Source organism: Amblyraja radiata, chromosome 28 (genome assembly GCF_010909765.2).
Source record: "Amblyraja radiata isolate CabotCenter1 chromosome 28, sAmbRad1.1.pri, whole genome shotgun sequence".
Taxonomy (NCBI): Eukaryota; Metazoa; Chordata; class Chondrichthyes; order Rajiformes; family Rajidae; genus Amblyraja; species Amblyraja radiata.
Genome location: NC_045983.1, coordinates 11,265,231 through 11,289,138, shown reverse-complemented (window position 1 = coordinate 11,289,138; position 23,908 = coordinate 11,265,231). Strand labels below are relative to the sequence as shown.

Here is a 23,908-nt window from a genome sequence, read left to right as displayed (position 1 = left end):
TACCATAAAGGCCTGATTGGTGAAGTGTTGCAGATATAGTTGTCTATCTGGAAGGTTCTCCCATCTCCACAGAGGAATTCTGGAGCTCTGTCAGAGTGACCATCGGGTTCTTGGTCACCTCCCTGACCAAGGCCCTTCTCCCCCGATTGCTCAGTTTGGCCAGGCGGCCAGCTCTATGAAGAGTCCTGGTGGTTCCAAAGTTCTTCCATTTAAGAATAACGGAGGCCACTGTGCTCTTCGCGATGTGCAAAGCTGCAGAAATTGTTTTATACCCTTCCCCAGATCTGTGTCTCGACACAATCCTGTCTCGGAGGTCTACGGCCAATTCCTTCGTCTTCATGGCTTGGTTTTTGCTCTGACATGCACTGTCAACTGTGGGACCTTATATAGACAGGTCTGTGCCTTTCCAATCATGTCCAATCAATTTAATTTACCACTGGTGGACTCTAATCAAGTTGTAGAAACATCTCAAGGATAATCAGAGGCTAGTACAGCATTCATGCTATCTTCCACAATAATTTAACACTAATTTAACATTATTGCACAGATTTTAATTTATTTGACCACCATGTGTCTGCCACTGAATGAAATTCTGGGGTTTGAATAAGTTCAATGTCATTATGCTAATCAAGGTATTCAAGGATATATTCAGACTGGAACCCAAAAGCATTTTGAGATTCTTGAGCAGCCTTTGAAAAGGTCCTGATGGAAAACTGAAATAATATCACATCTTGGAGGATTGGAATTAAATTAACTGTATGTTGCATAGGCAGAACTAGATATTTAATGGTAGTGACTGCACAAGATGGAATCCTGCATGGATCAATACTGTGATCCGTGAACTATGGCTTCACCAGGAGCTGCATGGAAGACAATAAAGAAATGACCTACAATTTATAAGGTAAAGCAAAGGTGCACAGACATTTGTATCATGGTTGTAAACAAATGGGGAAAGAAATCCATGTCTGGCAAATGTCCTTTAATGTTTACAAGAACAGTACGTTGGACAGGGCCATTCAACCTCATGCCATCTCACTGTACTCAAGGTAGCTGAAAGGGGAGAAGTACCGTTAAAAATAACCAACTAACCAGGGTGTTGTGTTAGCAAGTAATGCATCAATAAGTGTAGCTCAGCCAACAGCTTTAAAAAAAGAGTACATTGTCAGATTGCAGAAAGCACTATTACCTAAAGCACTATTACTCTTTCTTTGTTAATCACGAAAGGACAGCGTAACATGTCAGTAGACATTGTCAGCTTCAATAGAAAATAAAACAAATAAAAACAGAAAATACTCGGGTCAGGCATTATCTGGTAAAAGGGAAACTGAGTATTTTTCAAGCTGATGACCCTTAAACAGAACTATTAAAGGATTCACTGGAAGGTTCAAGATAATCAGTGTGCTGTTTGAATTGCCTTGGCATCATGTAGATCTCCATTCAACTGTGGTGATCTTAATTTGATAAGATGTCATCAATCCATTGATCTCATTATCTAAAAGAGCAATCAATTAAGAAATGAGGAAAAAGAAACTGCAGATGATGGCTTACAAAAGAAGACACAAAATGCTGGAGGAACTCAGCAGGTTAGGCAGCATCCCTGGAGAACATGGGTTAAATCTGAAGAATGGTCTTGACAACGAAACGTCACCTATCATATTCCCCAGGTGTGCTGCCAGACCTGCTGAGTTACTTCAGAATTGTGTGTCTTTATTCAACTAAGGACTGATTTCATTTACAGACTTAGACCATCCTTGGTTTAAACCCCATTTGCAATAATTAACCAATTCAATCGATATTGCACTAACTTACCAATTCAGTCGATATTTTAAATGTGATCAGACTAAAGGTGAAAAATGTTTGGGGTGACTGCCAATGACGTTCATTCGAGGATATTCTCTACCATATTTTAATGATGGGCATGACTATGTAAATTAATCCTATGGCCACAGACTGAACAAATGGTTGCACCTGGGAGAAATGACAATAACCTGAAATCTGTTTCCTTTCCTTCATATTCTTGAAATATTTTGGGGGTGACTTCTAACAAAGACCTGAAGTTATTCTTCATTGTAGACACTCGTTAAATAATAGCTTCCTGAATGGGCCACGGGCCACCTGCTTGGTTCATTCCATCTTCGTAAAATGTATTTTACACCTCATTAGATCATTCTCTGTAAATTAATGTCAGAGATTTCTGTGACCCACATGTATTGGAATATCCATACAATTATCAGTCTTCTGAGTTAAAATCAATTTTCACTGTATGAAGTCCTTGGTTGCCTTCCCAGTACTCCACAGAAATAATGTCATCAGTATTCAACTTGATGCTTTCATATACTTTCTGGCAGCTTAAATTCAGTTTTGTTAAAGAGAGCTTTGTTGCCTTGTGTCACTTCAACTAACCTATGCTAAACTAACTAACTAACAAAGGCTAAAGTAACTACTATTGTTTTGAGACTTGCAGGCTAATGAGTGATGTTCATTTATCATAGAGAATGAGTGTCCATCAGAAAGAAGTAGGCTAGTTTGCATCTTGGATTTAACTACATGATTGAAGGACTAGTTTTACTTAGAAACTTTAATTTTCACTTTCAGTCTAGAACAGAAAGGTCAGTATGGGAATGGGAAAGAGAAGTAAGACGGTTGGCAACCAGGAGATCCAGTAGGTCTTGGTAGACCGGGCAGAAGTATTAGGTGAAACAGTAGCCTAGTCTACGCTTGGTTTTGCCAATGCAAAGGAAGCCACTTTGGGAGCCTAATCCCTAACACACAATCTTCATCACAGCCATGATTTGGACCAGAAAATATTTGTTCTCAACATTAAGGCAACACTCATTACAGCATGGTACTAGGAAATTTCACAAAATTTGTTGGGTAAATAAAGATGAAAGTGGTGAATGTGGATGGGGTTGCAGGAGAAGAAAAAAATGGGGTAAGATGGAGGGGAAAAGTATAATAATTGACAACATATCTGACCTAAAAGAGGGTGGCACTAGCGCACAACAATTTGGTTGTGGTGCACAGCTTGGGTTCCCAGGTTTCAATCACAATCACAATAATACTTTATTAGCCAAGTATGTTTTGCAACATACGAGGAATTTCATTTGCCAAGTCAGTCAGACAAGTAAAAGCAACAGAACACACAAAACACATTTTAACATAAACATCCACCACAGTGACTCCTCCACATTCCTCATTGTGATGGAAGGCAAAAAAAAGTTCAAATCTCTTCCCTTCATTGTTCTCCTGCGGTCGGGGGCCTCGAGGCCTCCGTTGACGGGACGATCTTGACTCCCGTAGCCGGCGGTCGGGCCCTCCGCATCGGGGCGATCAGCTCCTGCATCGGGGGGATCTCAGCTCCCCCGCGCCGCTGATTAAACCCTGCTTCGGGGTGGTCGAACGTCTGCTTCGCTGGAGCTCCCGATATCCATGGTCTCTCCCGAGACCTCGAGCTCACGATGGTGACCTCAGGTGTCTGTAGTTTGTGTGGAGTTGCATGTTCTCTCATAACTGCATGCATTTCTTCCTCTGTGTGCTCTGGCTTTATCCTAGACACTTGCTGGCAAATGCAAATTACTCCTTGGAGACAGTAATTGCAAGACAAATTAAAGCAGAATTGATAGGCATGTGAGTGGGAACAAGTGGCAGGGATACAGGGAAAATGAGGGAGAATGAGACTTTTGGAATTTGATCTGCTGCGAACTGACATGGACCCATGGATCAAATGGCTTGTTACGTCACCAATAGAAGGAGCAAGTAGTTGTTGGCCTAGGACATAATTGCTGTACTTTCCCAGAGTTTCTTCAGTTAAAACATCTTTAACGATCATAAGATTAAATGTTAAACTCTATTCATAATCAAACCCTGAATTTACATATGTTAATAATATTTGTACTAGATAACGGATCAGGTTGTTGCTACACACCGAGAGGCAGATAGATCAGCCACGATTGAAAGGCAGAGTAGACTTGATGGGCCGAATGGCCTAATTCTATTCCTATTCCTTATGACCTTATCATAACCTTCAACTGCATTATCAAAGCAGTATACAAAGTGCTGGAGTAACTCAGCAGATTAGGCAGTATCTGTGGAAGAAATTGATAGGTGACGTTTCGGATCGGAACTGTTCTTCAGACCTGATCCGAAAGGTGGCCCATCCATTCTCTTCACATATGCTGCCTAACCCGGTGAGTTCCTCCAGCATTATTATTTGCTTAAAACTCCAGTACTTGCAGTTCCTTGTGTCTCCATCAAAGCAATATGTAGGATTTAACGCTGAACCTCTCCCCCAACATGGACTGAACCAGTCACATCTTCACCACTGAAGAGCAGGATAGAAGCTGGGTATTTATTGATGACTGGGTGGCATGGCGGCGCATCAGTAGAGTTGCTGCCTTACAGCACTTGCAGCACAGGGGACCCGGTTTGATCCCGACTACGGGTGTTCGTAAGGAGCTTGTACGTTTTCCCCCTAACCGCGTGGGTTTTCATCAAGATCATCGGTTTCCTCCCACACTCCAAAGTCGTCCAGGTTTGTAAGTTAATTGGCTTGGTAAATTTAAAAATGATCCCTAGTGTTAATAGTGTTAATATGCGGGGATCACTAGTTGGCGCAGACCCGGTGGGCCGAAGGGCCTGTTTCCGCACTGTATCGCTAAACTAAACTAAACTAGTTCAGTTCCTGATCACTTGAATTACTAAGCAGGAGGAGATGCTGCTTGCCAGGAGTGGTACAGCTATAATTTTCAACTAGCTGAGTGGTGAGCCTTCAGTCTCAAAAGCATGGATAAGCTACAGAGTGCACAGCTGACTCATGTTTATTTAAACACCACCTCCCTCTTGGGAGTGTCTACTGCAAACCTAAGAGGATTAAATGTTCTTGGAACATCGCATCCTGGTTTTGACAAACATTACAGTTTCCAAGTCAGATTCCTTACCCCAGCAGCATGATAGGAGCTTTGCTCCAGAATCTGCAGCAGGAGAAGGTTCTTCCCCATCATATGTAATAATAGAAGACTAACACGCGTGTTTCCTTCATCTAAAGAGCTCACTATAAAATTGATTTATCACATCCCAGTTGCAGTATCGTGCAATCCTAGACATCAGATTTTAGGGAAACTGACACAGAAGCAGCCACAATGTCAGGAATCTAAGTCCGTAGAAGTCAAGCACTTGATTTTTTTGAAGACTCTGGGAGGGTGCAACTAATCTTTAAGATTGCAAGGCTGTTCATTGTAAAGAATTGGAATGAAGATTGCCAAAGTCAAATTAAAAACAAAATTCAGGAAGCTGTGGTTTTAAGTATTCCATTTGCTATTCCTTTAAGTCTGCAGATCACAGGGAAGACATTTAAGCTGATGGTACGTTTTGTTAAATCATATAACCTCTTCATGATTCCTTCAAATAAAATGAAGGGCAAAGGTGATGTGATGTCAGCACAGTGGTATGCATTGCGAGGGGGACTCTGTGGGTAAGTGATCAGTTTTGTGATAAGACAGAACAAGGGGGAAACCAGACAGAATTCATGCCAATAAAATGCTGATGACTAAAGAGCCAAGACAGGGAGAAAGAACAAGAGATCTTTCATGTCTGGACTTGAGAAAAAAACCCAGCACACCATAATGAAGACAGCTCAAACAAGGAAGTAATTTGTTCTGGTTCCATAACTCCCAGAAAGTGACAAAACAAGCAGATAGAGTGGGAAAGAAGGCCTAGACTATGCTTGCTTTTCATAGATCGAGACATTGAGTACAAGAGTCAGGAAGTCATGATGCAGTTTTGTGGGACTTTGTTTAGGCCGCATTTGGAGTATTGCGTGCAGTTCTGGTTGCCCCATTACAGGAAGGATGTGGTGACTTTGGAAAGGTTGCAGAGATGGTTTACCAGAATAATGCTTGGATTAGAGGGTATTCACTGCAGGAAGCTTCATCAGTCTGAAGAAGGGTCTCGACCTGATACGTCACCCATTCCTTCTCTCGAGAAATGCTGCGTGTCCCGCTGAATTACTCCAACATTTTGTGTCTCTCTTTGATTTAAACCAGCATCTGCAGTTCCTTCCTACACAGCTACAGGAAGATGTTGGGCAGAGTTGGATTGTTTTCCTTGGAATGCCGGAGGTTGCAGGCAGACCTGATAGAAATATATAAAATAACAGAGGCATAGATAGGGCAGACAGTCAGAATCTTTTTCTCAGGATGGAAAAATTAAATACTAGAGGCCTTAGCTTTAAGGCGAGAGGGACAAAATTTAAAGGAAATGTACGGAACAAGTTTTTATTTTACACAGGGTAGCGAGTGTTGGAATGTGCTGCCGGGGATGGTCATGGAGGTAGGTACGATAGTGGCATTCAAGAGACTTTTGAATAGACATTTGAACATACAGGGAAAGGAGCGATATGGATTATGTGCAGGCAGATACGAGTTGGTCTTGGAAGCATGAGGCCCACAATGAGGCCCAGCACAGGGGTCGGCAACCTAGGGCCCGGATCCGGCCCTTAACCCGGCCCGCAGGCGTATTTTCTTTCAATTAGTTTTCGCGATCTGGGAATTGCAGCCAGTCCCAGGGCACGCAGGCGACCTGGGCGCTACAGCCAGACCTGCCAGCCAACCTGGGCGCTACAGCCAGTCCCGGGGCAGGCGAGCTGACCTGGGAGCTGCAGCCATTCGCGGGGCACGCAGCCGACCTGGGTGTCACAGCCAGACCTGGGGCAAGCGAACCAACCCTGGCGCAACAGCCAGTCCCGTGGCACGCAGGCGACCTGGGAACTGCAGCCAGACCTGGGGCAAGCTAGCCGACCTGGGAGCTACCAGCCAATCCCGTGGCACGTAGGCTCACTCAGTAGCTCGGGTGGCAGCGAGCGGCCACCGGGACTGGACAGCGGAACCGGCCGCCACCTCAGCGCCTTCTGCCGGCCCGCCAGCCAGCCACGGTGTCCTTCAGCACAGGCGCAACCGATGGAGGTGGAGGTTGGCGGGTAGCTACTGGGCGGAAGGGTAGCTGCTCCATCCCGGGCTCTCTCTCTCTCCCCATTATGTGATCTCCCTGATCCAGTAAGTCCCCGTCCCTCAGACCTGAACCGCGCAGCGTATTGTGCGACAGGCGAAGATGGAGGCTCTCCGGTCCAGATTGTCTTCTTGAAGGAGTTTCACATCTTCCTTTCTCCTGACAAACCAAACCCTTGATCCTGTCCCGCCAGCCTTTTTTCAAAATTTAGCAACTCAAAATGGGGGGCGTCTTCGATGCAGGTGCGTCTTCATTGCCGGGAAATACGGTAACTTTATTATTAACATTATTGGCCCTGTGCTTTACTTCATGGAACATAGAGCAGCAGTAACATAGATACATGCCCTTTGCTATGCTGGACATGATGGCAAATTAAACTAATTTTCCCTGCCTGATCCATGTCCTTCCATATTCCCTGTACAAAAAATGTTGTAATTTGTCCAATTTGGCACTTCCCCTGAAAGTCCATGCTTATCCTTATTCATAACCATCTTAAAGCTGATGGAATTGTGATCACTGTTCCAAAAACGCTCTCCCTTTGAAGTGCCATTCACTTTTCCTTTTCCATTGCAAGGTCCAGAATGGTCACTCCTTTAGTTGGACTATCCATATACTGTTTCAAGAACCCCTCTTGAATACACCTTAACAATTCTTTCCATGTCTAAGTCTTTTACACAAAGGAAGTCCCAGTCAATATTGGGACATTTTATATATTTTCATAATCTGCCTAGATAGCTGTTCCTCTGGCTGTTGGGAGGCCTATAGTATAATCCGGTCAGATTAACTTCACCTTTCTTATTTTTTAGTTCTACCCATACTTTTCTTGATGGCTGAACCCTCCAATAGAACCTCAAGTGCAGCTTTGACATTCTCCCTGATTAGTATTGCAATTCCTCCATCTCTTTTACCTTCCTCTCCATCACATTTGAAACATCGAAACCCAAGAACTTCAACTGTTTCTGTTGAAAGCGTAATGTGCTTTTTTTAATTAATGAGGCTAGATTTCTTTAAAACACTTTTGTGTAAATATTTTATCAAAAATTCAACCTACTTAAAACTTTGGTTAACACCCACACATACTATTCTTCCTTCTCATGATTTTAAGATTTTGATCAAGCCACCATTTTGGATCAGCTTATCCAACTTAACTCTTCCAACTGCACATCCTCAACTGCCTCTCGAACTTCTAATTCTTGGCCAACTGCTCACTCTTTGACTACTTTTTACTTCCATTCTTAGCAATATATTTTTTTGCTGACGTATGTCACTGGAAAGATTACATTTGATATTGCTCTAGGAAGTTGCTGAAGAGCAACCATCTCTGCAAGTAAACAATGACAAGAAAGCACCAAGTGCCTCTAATATTACAACATATCGGTTCAGTTACTTACAGGACATCAATGTAATGGGAGTAGTTATCATTTCCCCTAATTTATTGATGTGACTTTCAAATAAACTTAGAATTTAAACATAGCATTTTATGGTGAAGCATTGCAAAGTGTTACAGATGACTTCAACGGTCCCATTTCATAACTTTCAACCATTCGTTGATTTCAGCCAGTGTTAAATTCAGAGCTGCACCTTATAAGTCTTTGACTCCCAAATGCCCTTTTCTACAAGTTAATAATCTATGGAATTCTTTGATTTCTTTAGTCTCCACATTCTCCCAAAATCTTCATGCCATAATGTATCACTATTCCAATTTATTTTAATTTTCTTCAATGGTCTAGTCCTGTGCTTTGGCCGTTCAAGTAGCTGTGTAACATATACAATTGGTCTCACAATGATAAGAAATAGGTATTGCACATGCACAGGGGAACTGGATGGATTTCATTACAATCCTGCCTTCAAGTTTGTTGTGTAGTGTTTAGCAATAATTGCAAAGTCACAGAACCTCTTAATCCAGGGGAACTAAATTACAATCCTACTAAAGAGTGTCTGAGAGCAATGGAGCAAGATATATTGTAGGTCATGGGGGCCACAGAGAATTTACAGCACAGGCCTTTTTAGTCAACTTGCTCATGTCGACTAATCTAGTCCTATTTGCCTAGATTTGACTCATATCCCTCTAAAGTCTAAACCTTTCCTATCCACTTGCCTATCCAAGTGACTATTAAATGTTGTTATTGTACCTGGCTCAAGCACATCCTCGGGCAGTCTATTCCATATATGTGCCATCCGTCTATGTGAAATAATTTCCCCTCAGGATCCTATTAAATCTTTCCCCTCTTACATAGAAACATAGAAACATAGAAATTAGGTGCAGGAGTAGGCCATTCGGCCCTTCGAGCCTGCACCGCCATTCAATATGATCATGGCTGATCATCCAACTCAGTATCCCGTACCTGCCTTCTCTCCATACCCTCTGATCCCCTTAGCCACAAGGGCCACATCTAACTCCCTCTTAAATATAGCCAATGAACTGGCCTCGACTACCCTCTGTGGCAGGGAGTTCCAGAGATTCACCACTCTCTGTGTGAAAAAAGTTCTTCTCATCTCGGTTTTAAAGGATTTCCCCCTTATCCTTAAGCTGTGACCCCTTGTCCTGGACTTCCCCAACATCGGGAGCAATCTTCCTGCATCTAGCCTGTCCAACCCCTTAAGAATTTTGTAAGTTTACCTTAAGCCTATGCCCTCTCTTTCTTGATTCCCCAACCCTGGGTAAGACTGCATTCAATCTATGACCCTTATGATTTTATACACCTCTTAAAGATCACCCCTCAGCCTCCTGGGCTCCAAGGAATAACGTCCTTGTTTATCCAATCTCTCCCTACAACTCAGTTTTGGCATTTTGTTCTGCATTCTTTCCAGCTTAATTTCATCTTTTCTACCATAGGTTCAATTTCAGCCTAAAATACTGGTGCAAAAAAGCAGTGCATGTCAGTAAAACAACCATTAGGAACTTCATTTTTTTTCCTCTTATATCACATTTGAATTTAATCTCCAATATACCAAAGCAAATGAGGTGCTCCATAGTATCTTTCCCATTTTTCAGTAGTTTGCATCATTTACTTTGTTCCAGAAGTGCACCCTTGCAATGCTCTTTACCAAAATAGTTCATATCAGTAAAATTTATAATATGAAGATTGTTAGTTGTGTGCATTGATCCTTTTATTTTCTTTTAGCAGCGCCGATGTTAAGAGAGCGAAGCTCAAGCAATTTATTGATACCAACTGAACCCTGAGATATTACAGTTCTATTTCAAATTATTCCAACATACATTATTGCCAATAAAAGTAATATAGTCCTTACAAAGTAGATCATAAACTTACATGATAAAAGCTATTGTGCAATCATCGTAAAACAGTCCGATTGCATGGTTTGGAAAGGTCAACAATAAGAAAATGCAGTATGAAAAGCCAAACAGCTATAAAGAGAATCAGGAGCCAATGCACGACAACCTTTCTTTACAAATCACTAGAATTAATGCCAGCAGTAGTTGATTACACAACATTATTTACCAAAAATAATTCATACATTTTTGGTACAGATGTAAGGTTTAAGGTGAAGAGGAAAATAATTAATAGGATTCTGAGGGGTAACCCTTTTCACACAAAGGGTTGTGGGTATATGGACAAGCTGCCAGAGGAGGCAGGAACTATCCAAAAATTTAAGAAACAGTTAGTTATGTACATGGATAGGACAGGTTTGGAGGGACCTAACACAGGCAGGTGGGACTAGTGTAGCTGGGAGATTGTGGGCCGGAGGGCCTGTTTCCACATTGTATCACTCTATGGCTCTATGTGAAAACAGGGTAGAACTACCACAGATTAACAGTGGTTAACTATAGTTTTTAATAAAATAATGTAGTGAGATCTTTATTGAGAAATCAGAGAGGGGAGGGCTTTTTCCTAATGAAAGGGGCATATTGGGCCCAAAAGCCTCTTTTAAAAAAAGAACTATGAATTGCATTGTATAATATTTTAGGTTTCCTCTTTGATTTTGTGCTCAGATTTCATCTTGCTTGGTTACCATATACTTCAACCACAAACTCACATGAGCATCCATTCACAACAGCAACCTTGCATACCGCATGAATAGTCACGTGAAGATACACACTCATTAATCCTTAGAAACTCCAATAGCCTCATGTTGAAATAAAACTATCTGGTCAGTGGGGAAAATATTTCAACCCCAACAAAACTGCATGGAGTGGATCAGGTATGGACCAGTTGCTTTGCATTCTCAAGTTTCCATCTTTACTTAACTTAGTTTCCCTTGCACATGTTAAAAAACTGCACAGTTTCATGGATAAGAACTCATCAAATAAACATTTGCACTAGTGACTTTCTATTGACCTAAAACATAAAAAGTATATTCCAAGAAAACTGATAGTGGCCTTTTATTGATCTAGTATATTTAACATAACTCAAAGTTCTATTAAAGATTAAGCTCCTTCTGGCACAAAGATAGGCAAACTTTGCACTGACACAAAGAATAAAGTTTTTAAAATGAATCACCCAGCATTGCAGGTAGATTATGTCCTGTGGAGGATGTAACAATATATTCATTTCAATTAACCCTTCCTTGGGCTTCTCCACCCACCAAAGTTTCCATTCTCATAAGACAGTCGTGAAGATCAGTTGATAAATTACTCACCCTATCAAGGACACCATCTGTTCCACTATGTGCTTGCTGAACATGATGATAACAAATAATTTCTGTGGGTTTAAAACAAGAACAATTAGATTCAAAAAATTAGTTTGTAATACAAGAACTATATAAAGAATACATAAATTACTGACATGACTGTAAGAGATCTGACTATTCAATTTATCCATGGAACCAAAGATAATGAGGATCCGATTCACCATTTTCAGGGAAACTTCAAATGTCTTTTCAATGTAAAAAATATACTTCCATAAGATTATGGAAACCAGTAGAGAGTAACCATTTTCTTTTTGGTCGTGGGATCTTGGATAAGGGCCAATGCTCATTATTCAAAATTTTAAAAAAAGGGAGATGACTACATTAATGATTAAGGGACTAAACAATGCTAACCCAAGCTGTGAATTGCTAACGGTATAGCAAAAGAGCTCCACAATTTCAAACTTGTAGGAAATAACCCGCCAAACGTTGGTATGGTCCATTTTAATACAGTAAAGGTGCAGGAGAAAGGAAGAGCATGGTTTAGACTAACAAGGAAAGGTTCAGATTAATATTGACTGCAGCAACATCAATGAAAAAGATGATAGACGCATTAAGATTCAAATTGAAATCAGGTTTACCCTACCAAATAAGCTTATGCAAGCCTTTGTCCCCAAAATAGATAATATTTTAACTTAGTTTTGTGAATTAAGTTTAAAACACAATCAACCTGCAATTTTGATAATAACCCTCATCATTTTCTATTCAATTTATTCGACAACTTCAATTCCTTCACTATGTGGGCTATATTGGACTTACTAACCAACTGACCCCAGTCTGTTAGGTTAGACAAGCACACCTCTTCAACCCTCACCCTGAACACCAGTGTTCCACAGGGCGGTGTGCTGAGCCCTCTCCTCTACTCCCTCTTCACCTACGGCTGCACACCTGTACATGGTACTAACACCATCATCAAGTATGCAGATGATACAACAGTGATTGGCCTCATCAGCAACAACGATGAGTCGGCCTATAGGGAGGAGGTCCAGCTCCTAGCAGCATGGTGCGCTGACAACAACCTGGCCCTTAACTCCAAGAAGACCAAGGAGCTCATTGTAGACTTCAGAAAGTCTAGGGGCGGCACGCACACCCCCATCCACATTAACGGGACGGAGGTGGAACGTGTTTCCAGCTACAGGTTCCTGGGGGTCAACATCTCCGATGACCTCTCTTGGACCCACAATACCTCAACTCTGGTCAAGAAGGCTCACCAGCGTCTCTTCTTCCTGAGGAGACTAAAGAAGGTCCACCTGTCTCCTCAGATTCTGGTGAACTTCTACCGCTGCACCATCGAGAGCATCCTTACCAACTGTATCACAGTATGGTATGGCAACTGCTCTGTCTCAGACCGGAAAGCATTGCAGAGGGTGGTGAAAATTGCCCAACGCATCACCGGTTCCTCACTCCCCTCCATTGAGTCTGTCCAAAGCAAGCGATGTCTGCGAAGGGCGCTCAGCATCGTCAAGGACTGCTCTCACCCCAACCACAGACTGTTTACCCTCCTACCATTCGGGAGGCGCTACAGGTCTCTCTGATGCCGGACCAGCAGGTCCAGGAACAAGTTTTTCCCTGCGGCTGTTACATTACTCAACACTGTACCTTGGTGATTGCCGCCCCCCCCCCCCCCCCCCCCCCCCCGGACACTCCTTCCACAAGAAAAAAATAATAATGTAATAATGTACTAGGACTGTATGCACGTAAATATATTTATTTATTGCTCATATTCTATGTCGCTCTTCTAGGGAGATGCTAACTGCATTTCGTTGTCTCTGTACTGTACACTGCACAATGACAATACAATTTGAATCTGAATCTGAATGTACACAATGCACTTACAACAAATCTTAAAAAGTGATTGAATTTCTGGGTAAATTCAGAATCGTTTGATTCACATATCATAGAACACTACAGCACAGAAACAGGCCCCTAGGTCCACCATGTGTGAGCCAAACATGAAGCCAAGTGAAACTAATCTTCTCTTCATTCCCCATCAACCTTTGTATTCTTGAACTAATGGCACGCAGCTCCTCAGGACGCAGACTTTTATTGCTGTACTCAAAAAGATCATGACAAGTGGTTTCAGCTAACGACTTCAGAGATAAAAATAATTAAACTGAATATTTTTCTGCAGTAGCAATAAACAAAAATATGACCAAGGTGAATCTTAGTGGGTGGAGGTTAACTCTTCCTTTGGCTTGCAACTTAATGGGGGTTTTTTCAAATAAATATTTACAATCTGTTTCTGTCTCATTTGTAATCCAAATCATATTTCTAAACCCAATATGCACATTCAGCACAGCACATGGACTAGCAAATGGACAAAACTGCTAGACAATAACTAAACAGACTACAACTGCGAGTGTAGTAGTAAGGAGGAGGAACTTGCATTTATGTTGTGCTATTTATGGCATTGGGATGTCCCAAATTGTACTAGCCTCTACTGAAGTGTACAAAGGAAAAAAACGTCAGCAGTTCACATAACAAACCCCAGGAACAACAGCAAGGAATACTTGTCCATGGATAAATATTAGCTTGGACACCTCAATAAGACCTTGCACTTTTAAATGCAGCACAGGAATTCTTCTATCTCTACGGGAGATGGTTATGGTTGCTAATCCAGAAGATGGCACCTCCAATAGTTAACACTTTTTTAGACTCCATAACTGTCGTTTTAGAGTAAACGGCAGTTTGCAAACTGGGAATTCGTGAGGTATCATGCAAGGTTCACCAGTGCATGCATGGTAAGAATGTAGCACGTTAATCCAAGACTATACAAAGCAACTCTTGAAATGAGTCATGCAGAGGCACTCGCAGATGTGAATGTTATCACTGAACTCAGCAAAGTAACCACACCAAGTTTATAGCCTCCATCTACCGTTCTAGCCGTTGTTCCCCAGATTAAATGAAACTTTCGAATGATTCATAGGTGCATTATTTAAAGAGGATAAATGGGTGGTCGATCTATTGCAAGAATGTATTGAACTGATGATACAATAAATAATGTACATTTTTGAAGAAAGTGAGAAGCCAGTTTGGATTAGTCTATGTTTAACCGATTCCTTCTCAAGTTATATTATTTCAAGTTCCTGATGATCTCTCCTGGACCTAGCACTTTTATACAATCACCAAGAAAACTCATCAGTACCCCTTCTTTCACAAGGGATTGAGGAGATTCAGCATGTCGCAAAATACTCTATCAAACTTCTATAGGTATATGGTGGAGAGTGTGCTGACTGGTTGCATCACTGCCTAATTCGGGCCATTCCCACTCTGCTTCCTTGTGGGTCAATCTCCTCAAAGGCTCGAATGTGTCCGACAACATTGGCAGGAATCTTGCCAAGTAGTTTACACTGCCTTGTAATCTTTGGATTTCTGTTGGATTGATTGGGTTGGGCATCTCTAGGATAGCCTGGATCTTCTTCAGATCCGGTTTCAGGCCATGATCTGTAACTACATGTCCTAGAAATGTGATACAAGTAGGTTTCACTACCGACTTCTTCCGGATCAGCTTGATGCCTTTGTCTCTGCATCGCTGAAGAAGATCTAGCAGTCTTGCATCGTGATTCCTTTCTGCATCTTCTCTGGTGTCTCCTACTCCGAATAGGATGATGTCGTCTGCAACACATTCTACTCCCTCTAATCCTTCTAGGGCTTGTTGCTGCAGCTTCTGGAAGATCTTTGCACTTACTTTCAGTCCAAATGGCAACCTCTTCCAGTGATATCTCCCAAAAGGGGTGTTCATGGTTGTTTGGGAAACTGCTCTCCTCATCTAGTTCGCAGTGGAGGTATCCTGACTTCAGATCGAATTTGGAGAAAATCTTCGCCTTAGACAACTCAGGGAGTACGTCCTCTATGACTGGTAATCTGTGGATCTCCCTTCTCAGGACTTTGTTGAGGGGTCTAGGATTTGGTTGTCATTTGTAATTTTACTTCTGATTTGTTAGCTTTCATATCTACCAGCCAAGCAAAGTTAATGTGCATGCATCCTAGCTATGCCTGTCTTTTTGTCGGTTACGTCAAACAGTCTTTATTCTGGACGTACACCAGCCCTATCCCCCAACTCTTTCTCCGATAAATCAATGACTGCATCGGGGCTACCTCCTGCACCCGTGCAGAGCCATTGGAATTTATTAACCAGAACTAACTTCCACCCTGCCATCAAATCCATCTGGACTATCTCGTACACCTCTCTCGATCTGTCTTCATCACAGGAGACAGATGGACGTCTATTATATACCTACTAACTTCCACAGTTATCTGGACTACACTTCCCAACCTGTTTCCTGCATAGTTGTGATTTCCTATTCTCAATTCCTCCGTCTCCACCACATCAGTACCCAAGCTGAGGTGTACCATACTAGGACATCCAAGATGTCCTCATCTTTCAGGGAACGATGGTTCCCCCTTTTGTCATAGATGGGACTCTCACACGTGTCTCCTGTGTGTCCCATAGTTCTGCTCTTGCTCCCCCTCCCTCCAGAGTTAACATGGACAGAGTTTCCCTGGTCCTCACCTTTCACCCCACCAGTCTCCGCATTTAACACATTGTCCTCGGATAGCTCCTGCAGAATCCCCAAACCAATCACATCTTCACATCTCCATCCCTGTCCACCTTCTGCAGAGACTGCTCCCTCCTCAACTCCTTCATTCACTTATCCCTTCCACCCAAACCACCGCCTCCCCAGGTACTTTCCCCAGCGACCGCAGGAGATGCAACACTCGTCCTTATACCTCCTCCCTCGACGCCACCCAGGAACACCACCAATCCTTTCAGGTGAGATAGTGGTTCACATGTACCTCTTCTAACCACATCTATATCCATTGTTTTCGATATGGGCTCCTGTCCATCGTCGAGACCAAACGTGGGCTCAGCGACCGTTTCGCTGTATACCTGCGCTCGGTCCGCCGAGGCTTACAGGATCTCCTTGTTGCCATCCATTTCAAACCCCCATTCCCATTACCATATCGACCTCTCTGTCCTGGGCCTCCTCCATTGCCAGAATGAGACCACACACAAATTAGACGAACAACACCTCATATTTCGCTTTGGTAGCTTACAACCCAACCTTTTGAATGTTGAATTTTCTAATTTTAAGTAACTTCTTCTAACACATCCATCTCCTCTCCCCTTCCTCCATGCTAGTCATTTAACCAGTTCAACAGTTCACCACATTGATCCCTCTTGAGATCACACCTTCCCTACCCAACAATGGATCTACCAGGGCTCCACGCTGCCCGAGGTCATTTGTTGCCGGCCCTCATTGGTCCGGGTCTTTTCTCGCCTCCAGCGCTTCACCCCCCCCACGCCCCCCCGACCCCCACCCCCCACTTTCAGTCTGCAGAAAAGTCTTGAGCCGATACGTCACCTATCCTTTTTCTCCAGGCATGCTGCCTGACCCGCTGAGTTACTCCAGCACTTTGTGTCTATCTTTGGTATAAACCCACATCTGCAGTTCTTTATTTCAACATTTTAGCACAAAGATCTGATATGCCTGAAATCATGACACTGAAAATTAGCCAGATTCCCAAGTTGAAAGGGCTATCTATGTATTAAGCTACACATAACTACCATATTGTCATGAAGTTTCCAAGTGAGAGGAAGGAGCTTGTTACTGTAATAGATCACTGGGAATGTAGTCTGCTACTGGGATGTAACAACATTCTATTTGGAGGGCTTTATGATGTTCTAATATGATTACAGAAGCACCTAAACTACAACGGATTATTAAGCAAGAGTAATGGGAAGACTCCACTAATCAGCTCGGTTGTGATACTTCACTTTCACTTCATGTTTCACCGCTGAGGCAAAATTCAGCTCCGATATATGATCACTGCCCTGATAACCAGTGTTAAAATTATATTTATATAACACATCCAACACTTTTGTTGGTCTATTTAGTTGTCAATCCTTTGAGTATCAAAGTAAGCGAATACATGCATAGAGAAACTAACTTGAAAATAAAATCTGTTAGACACCTACTGCAAGTTTATAGGCTTATTAGCGAGGGTTAGATCAGCACGTGTGACACTCAATTATTTGTTAAACAAAGAGGATTTTCAAATTTAATAAGAAAGCAGTTCCCTAATCTTTTCACAAGGACATTTTCAAATCTCTCTGCTCTAATCCTGCAACATGATCTGAAACTGCTTAAAATCACGGGATTTCACAACCATTTACCACACCTTTTCTGCCCCCGCAATCTAACAAAGGTCATTTTCCACCCTGTAAACAAGTTTTCATCAAAGCAATTCATCTTTCAACAATTTAGTCTCAGTATTTGGGAGACTTTTAAAATCAGTACAAGTGACAAGTTTCATATAGATACATTGACAAATGAGCATTTATCCAAGATATGGAGAGATGGAGACGAAATGCAATGTTCACACCTGGGGATTTTACAGGACAATTCAGTGAACAGAAATATGGAATGAGAAAGCTGCTGAGGATGCTTTAGGCAGCGTAACAATTCAATAAGTGCCCTGGCTAAGATAAACTAACTTGTTAACCTGAGGAAAGTTTTGAGTCCTCCGAATACAGGATGTTTCTAAAGAGAGATCAAACAATTCAACAAATTATACCTTACTGAAAATAAAACATGCACAACGGATTGAGCAAGACGTGATGCGTGAGCCTACTTGGTAGCATTATGATGGATTAGAGGAACGCTATGAGGATTCTGTGTGAGCAGCAACATGTTCACAGATTTTCAAAACGGCAAAATGATTATATAACACAGTTACTTTAACCCCACATGTGCTAAATTTCTGAGAATGGTATTTGTCACAAGATATCCCCTTGTAGGTTCAGGGTCCTGCCAACTGAAGTAGGGCAAGGTTTACTGTGAAATTTCAGAACCAGACATACAAGTTGCAACTTATTTCACCACCCATTCCATTAATTTGTGAAAAACAAAGACAGATTGTTTAAGATTCAGTAAAGGAAGAGATTAAGTTAAGCACACATTGATCTCTTACAGCTGAAATTACAGTGAATAAGGAAATACATTAAGTGAAAACTTTGTATCCATCTTCACAAAAGAGAAAATATAAATATTGGGAATCATGATGGTTTGGTGAATAAGGAGAAACAAAGTGAAGAACAAGCACAAAACATTAATGGGATTAAAAGTCAATAATCCTCAAATGTACTCGATCTGCTAGCTCCCTCCCATCCAATCTGGCAGTTACAATTCCCAAACACCCAACAGCAATAGTGTCCACAAAACCATGTGATTCTACCCAATGATAAAGAGGTTTATGCACCCTATTACCACAGCGTGTGGCATATTCACAGTTACTCAATACATTATGCCAATCCTACCAAAGTACAAACAGAGGGATGGCTACAGAGAGGAAGTATTGGTTTTGATTTTCCAGTTTCCTACATTTTAAATCACCCCAGAAGAGTATAAAATGGCTAATTTAATTCATGTATTCAAGATATCATGATCATCATACTTTATTAGCCAAGTATGTTTTGCAACACACAAGGAATTTGATTTGCCATACAGGCATACTAATAAAAAGCAACATAACACACAAAATACATGTTAACATAAACATCCACCACAGTGACTCCTCCACATTCCTCCAATGGTCGGGGGCCTCTAACCTTCCATTGACGGGGGCCTCTAAGACCTTCCATTGACGGGACGATCTTACTCCCATAGTCGGCGGCAGGCCTCCTCTTCGGGGTGATCAAGCTCCTGCATAGGAGGGGGGGGGAATCTCAGCTCCCCCGCTCCAGGCGATCTACCCCGGGTTGGGGCTAGTCGAACGTATGCGGCTTTTGGAGCTTCCCGATGTCGGAGTCTTACCCGAGACTGCGGGCTCCTTGATGTTAAAGTCCGCAGGCCGCGGTTGAAGCGTCGATCCCAGGCAAGGAATCGCCTCCGATGGCAAGTCCACGCCCCGCGGTGGAGCTCAAAGTCAGTCCCGAGCAAGGCTTCCAGCTCCACGATGTTAGGCTGCAGAGCGAGCGGAGATATGACCCGGAAAACAATCGCATCTCCGGCAAGGTAAGAGATTGAAAATAAAGTTTCTCCGAACCCCCGCCTACCCCTCACAGAAAACAAACCAGAGAACATTAACACAGACTTTTTAAACACTAAAAATAACAAAAGAAAGACGAAAAGGACAGACAGAATGTAGGCAAGGCTGCCATCGAAGCGCCACCCGGTGGTAATGGAGAGAAACATAAAAAATAGGTGCAGGAGTAGGCCTTTCGGCCCTTCGAGCTGGTACTAAAATCTTCTAAAATCTGCCCCAAGAGCTATATCAAACTCTCTCTTGAAAACATCCAGTGAATTGGCCTCCATTGCCTTCTGTGGCAGAGAATTCCACAGATTCACAACTCTGGGTGAAAAGGTTTTTCCTCATCTCAGTCCTAAATGGCCTACCCCTTATTCTTACACTGTGACCCCTGGTTCTGGACTTCCCCAACATTGAGAATATTTTTCCTGCATCTAGCCTGTACAATCTCTTAAGAATTTTGTATATTTACAAGATCTCCTCTCATCCTTCTAAATTCCAGTGAATATAAACCCAGTCAATACATTCTTTCATCATATGTCAGTCCCGCCATCCCGGGAATTAACCTGATGAACCTATGTTGCACTACCTTATTAGCAAGAATATCTTTCCTTAAATTAGGAGACCAAAACTGCACACAATACTCCAGGTGTGGTCTCACCAGGGCCCTGTACAATTGCAGTGGGACCTCCTTATTCCTATACTCAAATCCTCTCGCTATGAAGGCCAAAGAATTGGCTTTCTTTACTGCCTACTGTACCTGCATGCTTACTTTCAGTGACTGATGTACAAGGGCATCCAGGTCTTGTTGCACTTCCCCTTTTCCTAATCTGACACCATTCAGATAATAATCTGCCGCCTTGTCCTTGCCACCAAAGTGGATAACCTCCCATTATATCCAATCCACATTATACTGCATCTGCCATGCATCTGTCCACTCACCAAACCTATCCAGTCACCCTGAAGCCTCATAGCATCCTCCTCGCAGCTCACTCTGCTACCCAGCTTGGAGATGTTACATTTAATTCCAAGAGAGAAAATAGAATTATAAGCAAGTTAACCGCAAGATCTTTAAAGGCTAATAAGAGGTAATGTTATTTGTTTGGTATTGGTTCATTATTGTCATGTGTACTGAGATATAGTGAAAAGTTTTGCTTGTGTGCTTTTGAGTCAAATCGTACTATACAGGAATAATCAAGCTAGACACAAGTACAACAGGAAGTGCAAAGAGAAAATTACTAGAGTGCTGAATATAGTGTTACAACATTATAAATACAGAGAAAAAGTGCAAATGTCCGCAATGATGTAGTTTGGAAGTTCGTCAGATCCCAGCTTATGGGAGGACTGTTCAGTAGTCTGATAATAGAGGTGAAGAAGCTGTTTCTGAATCTGGTGATAATGTGCTTTCAAGCTTTTGTATCTTCTGCCCGATGGGAGAGGAGAGAAAATGACCAGCGTGAAAAAGGTCGTTCATTATGTTGTCTGCTTTCCCAAGGCAGCATGAAGTGCAAATGGAGTCGATGATAAGAAGACTATGTGATAGACTGGGCAACATTCACAATTCTCTACAACATCTTGTCGTCTTGGGCAGATCTGTTGCCAAACAAAGCTACGATGCATTCAGGCAGGGTGGTTTTTACTGTGCATCTGTAAGAATCTTAAATTGGTAAAAGTCGTTGGTTCACCTTCTTGGCTGCAGCTTTAATCTGGTTGGTCTAGGATAAATTGTTGGTGATATCTACTCCTAGGAACTTGAAACTCTCAACCATCTCCATTTTAACACCATTAATTGATGTACAGTACCCTGCTTTCTGAAAACAATAACTAGCTCCTTTGTCTTGCTGACTTGAAGGCGAGGTTGTTGTCTTGACACTGTGTTCCTCAGCTCATCTCCTTCCTGTACTCTGTCATCATTGTTCAATATCCAGCGCATTACAGAATTTACAAGAATGTGTACATTGCCTTGAGGGGTATTGAGAATTATCGCGGAGGAATTTTTGTCCTTTCTTGTCATTGATTGTGGTTCATTGGTCAGGAAGTCGAAGATCCAGTTGCAGAGAGGGGAACTGACTCTTCGGTCCAGGAGTTTGGAGAGGAGTTTGGTTGGGATCAAAGTGTTGTAGGTAGTGCTAGAGTCAATAAATAATAGGTGTCTTTGATGTTCCAGTGATTCAGATTCAGATTCAGATTCAACTTTAATTGTCATTGTCAGTTTACAGTACAGAGACAACGAAATGCAGCTAGCATCTCCCTGGAAGAGCGACATAGAATATGATTTCAATAAATAAATCTATTTACATTTATACAGACATTGTGTTTTTCCTGTGGGAGGAGTGTCCGGGGGGGGGGGGGGGGTGATTGGCAGTCACCGAGGTACATTGTTGAGTAGTGTGACAGCCACAGGGAAGAAGCTGTTCCTGGACCTGCTGGTCCGGCAACGGAGAGACCTGTAGCGCCTCCCGGATGGTAGGAGGGTAAACAGTCCATGGTTGGGGTGAGAGCAGTCCTTGGCGATGCTGAGCGCTCTCCGCAGACAACGCTTGCTTTGGACAGACTCAATGGAGGGGAGCGAGGAACCGGTGATGAGTTGGGCAATTTTCACCACCCTCTGCAGTGCTTGGAAACAGAGCAGTTGCCATGCCATACTGTGATACAGTTGGTAAGGATGCTCTCGATGGTGCAGCGGTAGAAGTTCACCAGGATCTGAGGAGACAGATGGACCTTCTTCAGTCTCCTCAGGAAGAAGAGACGCTGGTGAGCCTTATTGACCAGAGTTAAGGTATTGTGGGTCCAAGAGAGGTCATCGGAGATGTTGACCTCCAGGAACCTGAAGCTGGAAACACGTTCCACCTCCGTCCCGTTGATGTGGATGGGGGTGTGCATTCCTGAAGTCTACAATGAGCTCCTTGGTCTTCTTGGAGTTAAGGGCCAGGTTGTTGTCAGCGCACCATGCTGCTAGGAGCTGGACCTCCTCCCTATAGGCCGACTCATCGTTGTTGCTGATGAGGCCAATCACCATTATAGGGTCACCGTTAATGATTATAGGGTCAGGGAGGTCCAGTCTGTCATGGACGTCTTGCAATGGTAGGAAATTTGCAGTGGATCAAGGCTCACTGGGAAGCTGGAGTTAATGTGCACCATGACCAGCATCTCAAAGCATGTCATGGTGGCAGGTGCCAGACTTGCTGAACTGTAGTCATTAAGGCAAACTTTGTTTATTTTGGCACCAGCATGATAATGATCACCTTAAAGTAGGTGGGAACTTCAGAATGGAGTAGGAAGAGAATAAAGATGTCCGTGAATACTCCTGCCTGCTGTCCCATAGAGGACCCAGGTGGGTGGCAAGGACTCTAGTCAGGCCATTTGCTTTCTGCTGGTTCATGTACAGGAAAGCTGATCTGATGTGTGCGACAGTGACTGTAGGTGCTGTTGGAGCGAAGATATCATTTCACCGGCCTGTTCAAAGCGAGCATAGAATGCACAGAGCGCATCAGTGAAAGTTGTGCTGTTGCCAGTGATATTGTCTGACTTCATTTTGCAGTCCTTTATAACTTTACCATAACTAACAGGCGACTGTGGAGTTCTTCTTGGGATTCCTGCTTGATCCAGAATTCCCTCTTGGCATTCTTAATGGTTTTGCAAAGATCGTAAATAGATTTCTTGTACTTGGGATCGTTTGATTTGAGTGCTGCAGAGTTGGACTTCACCTGGGAATGTACCACACAGCTCAACCATTGTTTCCGGTTGGGGAACATTCGTACTGTCATATTTGGCATGCATTCCTCGACACACTTATTGATGAAGTCTGTGACGGCAGTAGCATACTCATTTAGGTTGGCCGCAAAATGCTTGAATATGGACCAGGAAACAATTGGTCTTTCAATTTTTGAAAGGCTTTTAATAAGGTACCAAACACAGAGTTATTTCCAAGGTGGCAAGCTCAAAATGGAGACATTCTACTGATCAAAGATGTTTGCACCTCCAGCTACTTGCAATCTCTGTCAGATTGGAGGCAAGTAAGTGCACTGCATCAAATGATTCAAAGCTAACTGTGAAGGAAAGCAGTAAATAGGTAATAAAAAGGCACACTGGCCAGTGGGCAAGCACATGGAAAATGTTGTGCAGAAATGCAAAGCGGACTTGGGGAAAAAATCTAAAAAAGCAAATTTTAGGAATTATAAGTGTTTGGTAGAATCTTAGCAGACAGTTAGGAAGGTGTTTGGTAGAA

The 23,908-nt window shown here is 42.6% G+C and overlaps 1 protein-coding gene across 2 annotated transcripts in view; it reads right to left on the bottom strand.

Moving 5' to 3' along the window:
* Positions 1 to 23,908, bottom strand: part of vmp1 (vacuole membrane protein 1) — a 141,817-nt gene that overhangs the window by 7,810 nt on the left and 110,099 nt on the right. For both annotated transcript variants that reach the window (XM_033045781.1, XM_033045780.1), the window contains exon 10: positions 11,602 to 11,663. In XM_033045781.1, coding sequence (XP_032901672.1) covers positions 11,602 to 11,663 — 62 coding nt within the window. The remainder of the gene's footprint in view (positions 1 to 11,601; positions 11,664 to 23,908) is intronic.